At 35.1% G+C, this 9072-nt stretch overlaps 2 protein-coding genes across 2 annotated transcripts; one reads left to right on the forward strand and one right to left on the reverse strand.

Annotated features, from left to right (window-relative positions):
- The first annotated feature begins 612 nt into the window (after positions 1-612).
- On the forward strand, positions 613-3457 carry LOC145015643 (wall-associated receptor kinase 2-like). The gene is made up of 3 exons (XM_078974115.1): positions 613-1507; positions 1694-1867; positions 2225-3457. The coding sequence occupies exons 1-3, from the start codon at positions 631-633 to the stop codon at positions 3361-3363; spliced, it is 2190 nt and encodes a 729-aa protein (XP_078830241.1). The 5' UTR covers positions 613-630; the 3' UTR covers positions 3364-3457.
- Positions 3458-6121: 2664 nt separating this feature from the next.
- On the reverse strand, positions 6122-8546 carry SLO2 (Pentatricopeptide repeat (PPR) superfamily protein). Its single transcript, XM_078976587.1, has one exon. It carries the CDS (start codon positions 8368-8370, stop codon positions 6256-6258), a length of 2115 nt encoding a protein of 704 aa, XP_078832713.1. The 5' UTR covers positions 8371-8546; the 3' UTR covers positions 6122-6255.
- Positions 8547-9072: the final 526 nt, after the last annotated feature.

Below are 9072 nucleotides of genomic sequence, written 5' to 3' on the forward strand. Positions count from 1 at the left end.
TTACAGCCTTAATCAATTAATCTATTCGAATTAGATCATTAGAATTAATTCATGTATGGGTTGAATTTTGATGTGATCGATCCTTTACGACTAATGGAAAGATACTGGTGGTTTCCTATGATAACAACACTCTCCTTTAGTGATCACTGGTCAACGATGTCCTTAAACTATACTATGATATAGGAGTCCTTTATACTATCTATATATATTTTAGTAATGATAAAATAAATAATTGAATGTGTTGAACAAAAAATATGGTCAATGCGTAGTGGACAAATATTAAATAACAAACTTTAGTTTTTAAAAAACAATAAAATGTTGAAATTTCGTAACATGTTTTAAAATAGGATTTTTTTTCCCACGATTTGTGTGATAATTAAGGAATAAGGAGACCTCTTTTGTTGGTTTAGTCTAGAAAGAATAAAAATGGTTTCACAGTAGGAAGTCCATTTCATACTGTTTTTACAATTAGAGTCCATGCATTACTATTCACCCAATGTGTATTTACAAAGAAGCTTCGATCATACTCCTTTGCATGCATGCTCTATATAACATGCATGCTACAATAAATCGTACCAAAACACTCGCATAAAACTTGAATACACAAAAACAAGAAACAGAAACAGAAACATGCTTCTTCTTTTAACCCTTGTTTTGAGCTTGATGCCGTTGTCTGAAGGCAATTTTGCAAGTGCCACCGCTATAACCATGAGCAACATAGCAAGGCCAGGCTGCCTTACACAGTGCGGGAACTTGACAGTTGAGTACCCTTTCGGCATAGGCAAAGGCTGTTCTTTGGACGAGTCATTTGATCTGACCTGCAACTTGACTTATAAACCCCCGAAGCTTTTTATAAGGTCAGGGAACATTGAAATCTACAGCATATCAGATTCCGAGATGAGAATTTACAATCTGGTTGCTTACAAGTGCTACAATGCATCTGGGAATGTAACTGATGAACGTGATGCGTGGACCAACTTGGAGACCACCCCTTTCACTTTTTCACCGAAGAACAAGTTCACTGTCATTGGATGCGATGATTTTGCTTTGATCGGAGGAGCAACTGAAGCCGAGTTCACTAGTGGTTGTTTGGGAGCATGCAGCAACGCAAATGACGTCCCTTCTGATGGGTACTGCTCCGGAATTGGCTGTTGCCAGACAGCAATACCAAAGGGTCTCAAATTTTACCAAACTACAGTCCTGACCGTTGATAACCATACAGCAGTTCATTCGTTCAATCCTTGTGGTTTAGCATTTCTTGGTGAGGAAGACAGCTTTCAGTTTGGTGGTGCACGGGATTTGTATAATGCTACAGAGTTTTATGATAGGACAATTGCAAGTGTCCCGGTGGTGGTCGATTGGGTGATTGGAGGCAACTCGAGTTGCGCACAGGCTAATACCGAATGCAAGGGAAATAGCTTCTGTAGTGATGCAGATATTGGTGGGTATCGTTGCAGCTGCAACAAAGGTTACGAGGGCAATCCTTATCTTGATCCAGGATGCCAAGGTCAGATTTTCAATTTCAAAATTAAACTCTATATCCACTCAACTCCAACTTGGAATACCACTATGATTGGACTTAATCCATTGAGATACTCTTAGTGGACACTAGTTTCTAATGAATGTCATATAGGATATGTCATTTTCTATATCTCTTTGTTTTAATGTGTGAATATCTTTACATATTTTCCAGACATTGATGAGTGTAGCGATAAAAACAACTTCCCCTGTTACGGCAATTGCGATAATACTCCAGGGAGTTACAACTGTACATGTTTGCCAGGAAACACTGGTGATGCAAGAACAGCAGATGGCTGTCGACCTGTTGCTAAAAATTCAAAATTCCCAGCTATGGTATTTTGCTTAGGTATACTTCGAATTCACATGATGTACGTGTGTTATGTATTATTTCATACTATAATAATGTACAGCATAATATATAACCATAGCAACCAATATTTTTTTGACCCAGCAAGGTTGAATTGGGAACCAATCAACCAGGAGTCCTTTTATCTGTATTAACAAATGCTTCTTTTAACCATATGGTTTTATTGTTAGTGTATATATATATATAGACTCCTGTAGCCCATTCGTATTTTGTATATCCCATTTGTAGCTGGCCTATCTCATTGTATTTGTATATTTATATTTCCTTAACTGATTATTTTACTTTTGTAACATAACAACTATTAACCAGAGAATTTTTCCATTTATTCACATGTAGCTCTAGTGTTTGGCTTCGTGACCATGTTATCTGGGATAACTGGGATTTGCTTAGGCATAAGAAAGAGGAAACTCATAAAGCTACGAGAAAAGTTTTTTGAGCAAAATGGTGGTGTGTTTCTGAAACAAAAGCTCAAGGCACCCGGGGCTAGTGACAACGTGACAATATTTAGTACTCAACAGCTCAGAAAAGCAACTGATAACTATTCCGAGGAGCGGATTGTTGGGCGAGGTGGTTATGGTGTGGTGTATAAAGGAATCTTGCAGGATGAACGTGTTGTTGCAATAAAGAAGTCTAAACTAGTGGATGGGACCCAAGCAGAGCAATTCATCAATGAAGTCTTGATCCTTACACAAGTCATCCATAGAAATGTGGTTAAGCTGTTAGGCTTTTGTTTGGAAGAGGAGGTACCCATACTAGTTTATGAGTTCATATCGAATAACACCCTTTTCTATCACATTCATCATGGATCAGGTGGAGTGAGTTCGTTATCATGGGAGAATCGACTGAGAGTTGCTGCTGAAGCTGCATCTGCACTTGCATACCTTCATTCACAAGCTACAATGCCTATCATACATAGAGATGTCAAGTCTGCCAATATATTATTAGATGAAAATTACACCACAAAAATATCAGATTTTGGTGCTTCAAGATTGGTCCCTTTAGATCATGATCAAGTCACTACTCTTGTTCAGGGTACAGTTGGGTACTTGGATCCTCAATATTTCCACACAAGCCAATTAACTGACAAGAGTGATGTGTATAGCTTTGGTGTGGTCCTTGCGGAACTTATAACTGGGCAAAAACCCCTTTCTCCAGATAGAATTAATGTGGAAAAAATTTTAGCAACACACTTTCTCAATTCAGTGAAAGAAAACCGTTTCCTTCAGATTGTTGAACCGAGAGTACTACGTGAAGCGACTGTTGAGCAGTTACAAGCTGTACGTGAGCTCACAAGGAGATGCCTTCACTTAGTAGGAGAAAATAGACCAACTATGAAAGAGGTGGCAATGATGCTAGAGGGTTTTAGGAAGTTCACAACTCATCCTTGGGTTCATCAACAAACAAGTGAATCGAGAAGCTTAATCCTAGAAGTCGAGCAATCTGATGTTTATGGTGTCCTGCAAAATCACATGTAGTCCTAATGAATGTGATCAATCATACTTAGGTAGGTACGAGATGACGTTTTAATTTGTATGGTGCTTACGCTCACCATGATTTCTCTAAAAAGTTTTATTAGCCTTCCAATTTTTGTCTTTGTTATAAAATGTGACGTTTCGAACACACAAATCACCCACAAAGAACACAAGAAAATGAGTGGAAACCAAAAAACGAGAAAACTACAAGACACTATTATTATTACTTGTAAATTTTACAATGTGAAAGTATATAAAAGGCTAAAATCACCATTGAGGAGAAGAATGAAAAAAACAGATGAAGGAATAGATAGAAAAAATTCTAAATGTGGTCTTACAAAGATTCATAACCATACTTCATAATCCCTAATAAGTAGGAAACCTTCCTAATAGATACATTACTTGAAAGTCAAGAAAATAACTCCTCATAGATGGGTTTTTTTTGGTTCTTACATAAAAACTAAAACATGTAACAACAAGAAGAAAAAGGTAAATATGCATATGCAACACGGTCTAATGCAACACTTCCAGAAATGTTGGATGTTTAGCAACAACATATTGTCATGGATAATTAGGGTTTTGAAACAACATATTGCCATGCATAATTAGATGACCCTGCATGAAAAATGGAAAGTTTAAAAAAAATAGACGAACTAAATGCGTTTTCAAAATTCTTATTTTTCTTGGAAAATTTTTCTGGAAAACGGTCAATTTTTCTGCAACTAAACGCACCCACAATCATTGTTTTCCATATTTTTCTAATTTCAAAATTTTCTAAAATATAAACACACACTCACTCCCACACCATCCACCTATACCTACCCTCACCTTAACACCACCAACCCATCACACCCCTACCTACCCACACCCACACTCACTCCCACACCACCCCCGAAAAACACACACTCACACACCCAACACCACTACCACAATCACCGACCTATCATCAACATCACAATCACCAACAGTGTTGTTATTGGCACCTAAAACCACCTTTCATAAAGTCAAAACCACCTAGCGTAACTATAATTACCCTAATGATATGACTGATTTTTTTCGATTTCGATTTTCCTTATTAATAACAAAATTACTGTAAGCATTTCTTGAAATGTTACATATTTAGTCCTTTTATTTAAATTTATATTCGACTCTCAGCTTTTTTATTGAAAAAAAAAAATTACTTTTACATCTTCATTATATATATATATATATATATATATATATATATATATATATATATATATATATATATATATATATATATATAGAGAGAGAGAGAGAGAGAGAGAGAGAGAGAGAGAGAGAAAGAGATTGTTTATGATACGAAGAACATGCAATGAACATAGTTATATTATTATAATGAGTAGCGAAGACTCGATTGTACAAAAAGTATTTCGAGAGTATTCGGATTTGGTTTTTCTAAAAAACAATAATTTTGAACAAACAATATATATATATATATATATATATATATATATATATATATATATATATATATATATATATATATATATATGTTAGGTTTGTTTACTCTTTTAGTTACATTTTAATAATATCTCTAAATTAAAAAATACAAATGTTAAAAATATATATCGAATTGGAACTGCACTAATACTTTTGTTTTTGTAAACATCTGGATATATGTTAGATTTGTTTACTCTTATAGTTACATTTTAATAATATCTCTAAATTAAAAAAATACAAATGTTAAAAGTATATATCGAATTGAAACTGCACCGCACATAATACTTTTGTTTTTGCAAAGCTAAAAGCCAAATCATCGGTTAAAAATATATATCATAATTAGATTCGTTCCTGACCTGCAAACTATTCAAATTCTAGTTATGTGGTCAGATTCTATTAGGTTGATAGGAAGTGAACGAAAGACGTTAGAGCCTCTGGTGATGACTATTTTTTTTTTTTGGTGCATTTGGAATTTTAGAAATTTCATTATTTTTGGAACGGCTATACCTTGGAAATTCATCATTTTAATGTGGTGGTTGATAGATTTTTTTTTCTAATAGTTGTAAGAAAACTAAGTTGTGTTTTAGTTTCTTTCGTTTTAAAACCCAATTTTAACTTCTATTTTATTGTAGTGAGTCTTTTAGCTTTTTGTTAATTTTTAAATAAAATTACGCCTTTCTAATAAGAATTAATGAATTTTTATCAAACTATTTAGAATGCTTGGATATATATTCGGTTTGTTTATTGTTACAGTTTTAATGAATAACTATAAATTTAAAAGTACAAATGTTAAAGGACATTGTAATTAAGATTTTATTAAATAATACAAAATATTTTATTATAATAGAATTTTAATTAAATAAAAATTGTTCGAAAATACATAACTATTAAGATTACAAAAAATAAATTTATATATTAATGATAAGGTTTAATAATAAATAGTAGACAAAGTAAATGCTTAAGTTAAAAGTTTGATATATCTCAAGGAGGTATATATAAATAATCCAATAAACTTTGATTTTGAATGTTTGGAAACTACATATCAGTCTTTTCACGCGTTTACTTTGCCTATTGGGTTGTTATAAATTTTTATAGGTGTGCCATTAAAATGCCCCATCACCAATTGTCATCGCCACCACCACCATGTACCGGGCCCAATTTGTGTCTTTAACAAGAAATTAAAAAAATTCATATACAATGAAATTAAAGAAAAATAAATTAATTAGGGCCAAATAGTCATTTTAAATCAAACATTGATCAAATGCACAACAAGATTACATCTAAAGAACCCTACGAGTTAAAAAAAAAAAAAAAAAAAAAACGCACAGATTACCCCAAAACATAAAACATTGGGGAATGTAATTTACTCTAACATAAATATGTGAAAAACATACACGTTGCTGGCAAAATAACTCTTTTCCATAAAAAATGCTAATCTATCATTTGGAAATTGTCAAGTTCCTGGGATTCGTTTAGATCTAAACACCCTTCCTCATTTGCCTCAAGATCATAAACATCAGGAACATATCCAAACAGCTTCATTACATCCGTAAGTCCTCTCAACACCAAATAAATTTGTTTCTTTCGAATCTGTCGTCTATCTTTCACCATAAAAACATGAAATTTCCCCTCAACTTCAATCCAACTACACCCCGGCTGTTTCACCACCCCTTTTTCCTTCATAACCTTTCTCACCCGTTTCACATCCCCCCAATTCCCCCTTTCCGCATACATATTCGAAAGCAAAACATACACACCCGAATTCTTCCCATCTATTTCCATCAACTTTTCAGCCACCTCCTTCCCTAACTCAATGTTCCCATGAACTTTACAACCACCAAGCAAAGCCGCCCACACAACCGCATCCGGTGGGACCCACATCGTGTCAATCAAATTCTTCGCTTCATCAAGATAACCCGCCCGCCCAAGTAAATCAACCATACACGCGTAATGATCCGTCATTGGTTCAACCCCGTATTCCAACCTCATTTTATTGAAATACCCGCGACCCGCATCCACCAACCCGCCATGGCTACAAGCGGATAGTACTCCAATCATTGTGACATGATCCGGTTTCTCGCCCGATGCCAACATCCCGTTGAAAAATTCAAGCGCTTCCGACCCGTATCCGTTTTGAGCTAACCCGATTATGATCGCGTTCCATGACACCCAATCTTTATGAACCATTTTTCTAAAGACCCGTTTTCCATCTTCTACGGATCCACATTTCACATACATATCTATGAGAGAGTTTCCCACAAAGATATCGCTTTCGGGTCCAGATTCGAATTTAAACCCGTGTTTTAAAACATGGGTATGCGATTGTTGTCCGAGTCTTAAATCTGCAAGATTTGCACACGCGCTAAGAAGATTCCCGAATGTGTAATGTGTTGGAAAGACGCCTTCTTGTTTTAATTGAAGGAAGAGTCCTAAAGCAGTTTCATTGTCTCCATTTTGTGTATACCCTGCAATCAATGCGTTCCATGATACGATATTTCTATCTGCCATAGATACAAACATGGATCTTGCAGTTTCAAGATTTGCTGACTTGGCATACCCGCTAACAATTGAGGTTTCTGATATGATGTTTTTAGATGGGATTGTGTCAAAAATCCATCTTGCTTCTGAAATTCTACCGCATTTTGCATACATATCAACTAATGTGTTGCATATGACAAGATCTTTTGTGAGTTTGTTGGATTTTATAACTTGATTGTGGATTTCACGTCCCAGATTCAAGTTTGCTAAGGTTGCACATGCGCTTATCAGGCTTGCTAATGTAACCTCATCTGGTTGAATCTTTGAGTTCATCATGTTTTTGAAGACATGAAGAGCTTCAGAAGGTGGACCATTTTGCTCATAACATGTGATCAAGCTGTTCCAAGAAACTACATTACGTGAAGTCATGGAGTCGAAGACTTTTTGAGCAGAATCTACACTTCCACATTTGGAATACATGTCTATAAGAGCACTACCCATGTACACATTTCGTTCGTATGGAGATTTATGAATAGAAGCATGGATCTGAGTACCCATTTTTATATTCCTCAAACCCGCACATGAACTAAGAGCACTTCCATATGAATATTGGTTGAGTACAAAATCTTGAGAATGCATATGTACAAAGAATTCAACTGATTCATCGAATCTATCGTGTTGAGCAAACCCAGAAACCATGGAGTTCCAAGAACACTGGTCAGTCACAGGCATTTGATCGAACACCTTATTTGCTTCATCTAAAAGACCTGCATTTGTTAAGGTGGATAAAACCGCATTCCAAGAGAATATGTTTCTCTCAGGCATTTGATCGAACACCTTATACGCATCATCCACAAAACCAGATTTCCCATAAACATCAATTAGCCTATTTAGGATGAATGTTTCGGAGTGAAATCTAGACTTGATAATCCGGGCATGTATGTGCTGGGTTTGTTTTGTCGACGATTTTGATTTAAGGCATAGGTCCAAGAGGTTTGCGAGGGGTGATGAGTTAAGGAGATGGAGGTCGTTGGCGATATGTTGCTTACCCAATACATATTTTGCCATTCCATAGAATATAAATGAAGTGTATGTACAAATGCTAGAAGCGCTTCCCCTGATGCTGCGATTCGAAGAAGATCAAACTTTGACTATGTTTTGACCATGCAAATTGACGTTCTATTGTCGATTTGTCGGTGAAAACTCTTTCCCTTTGTTTAAAGAGGGATAATTGCATAAGCCCATAAGTTGATATTGTGTATTTATTTTATACTTTACCTTAAAGGGAATAGATTTTCTTTTAAGTTTTTTTTTTCAAAATTCATCAAAATGAAGTGTATTTATTTTATACTTTACATTCTCTCCAAACATGGAGCACAAATTATGTCATTTTTGAGAGGTTTTGATTTTAGCAATTTTGGTTTCTATAATGAGAAATTTACACTATAGCACAACAAACTTTTCGTTTTGTCCTGAATTTGTTAATCAAGTTATTTTTTTGTGCAATTATTCCATCAACTTTAAAATTACATGTCAATTATGCATTTATCCTCAATTTTTAAAGGTTTAGCCGGTTCCGATGCTTCGTAGGCAAGGTTGGCCTCAAAGCTTCATCCTTCATGTATGACATCAGGGGCTTATTAATTGAAACCCTTAATTGACATATTTCCTTCACCTTTGGCATCAGGGTAATTTATTTGGTTGAATAGGCGGAGTTTAGATCCAACAGTTCAGGTGCTAGGTTTTTGTGTCATCAATATCAAGTGAGTC

This window comes from Lactuca saligna, chromosome 9, assembly GCF_052625555.1.
Source record: "Lactuca saligna cultivar CGN05327 chromosome 9, ASM5262555v1, whole genome shotgun sequence".
In the NCBI taxonomy this organism is placed as follows: domain Eukaryota; kingdom Viridiplantae; phylum Streptophyta; class Magnoliopsida; order Asterales; family Asteraceae; genus Lactuca; species Lactuca saligna.

Bases quoted from the DNA above. Each gene is read 5' to 3' on its own strand.
- LOC145015643 (XM_078974115.1), top strand. From the start codon at position 631: ATGCTTCTTCTTTTAACCCTTGTTTTGAGCTTGATGCCGTTGTCTGAA. The intron at 1,508-1,693 runs GTCAGATTTTCA...CATATTTTCCAG, and splicing joins TCTTGATCCAGGATGCCAAG to ACATTGATGAGTGTAGCGAT. The intron at 1,868-2,224 runs GTATACTTCGAA...ATTCACATGTAG, and splicing joins AGCTATGGTATTTTGCTTAG to CTCTAGTGTTTGGCTTCGTG.
- SLO2 (XM_078976587.1), bottom strand. From the start codon at position 8,370: ATGGCAAAATATGTATTGGGTAAGCAACATATCGCCAACGACCTCCAT.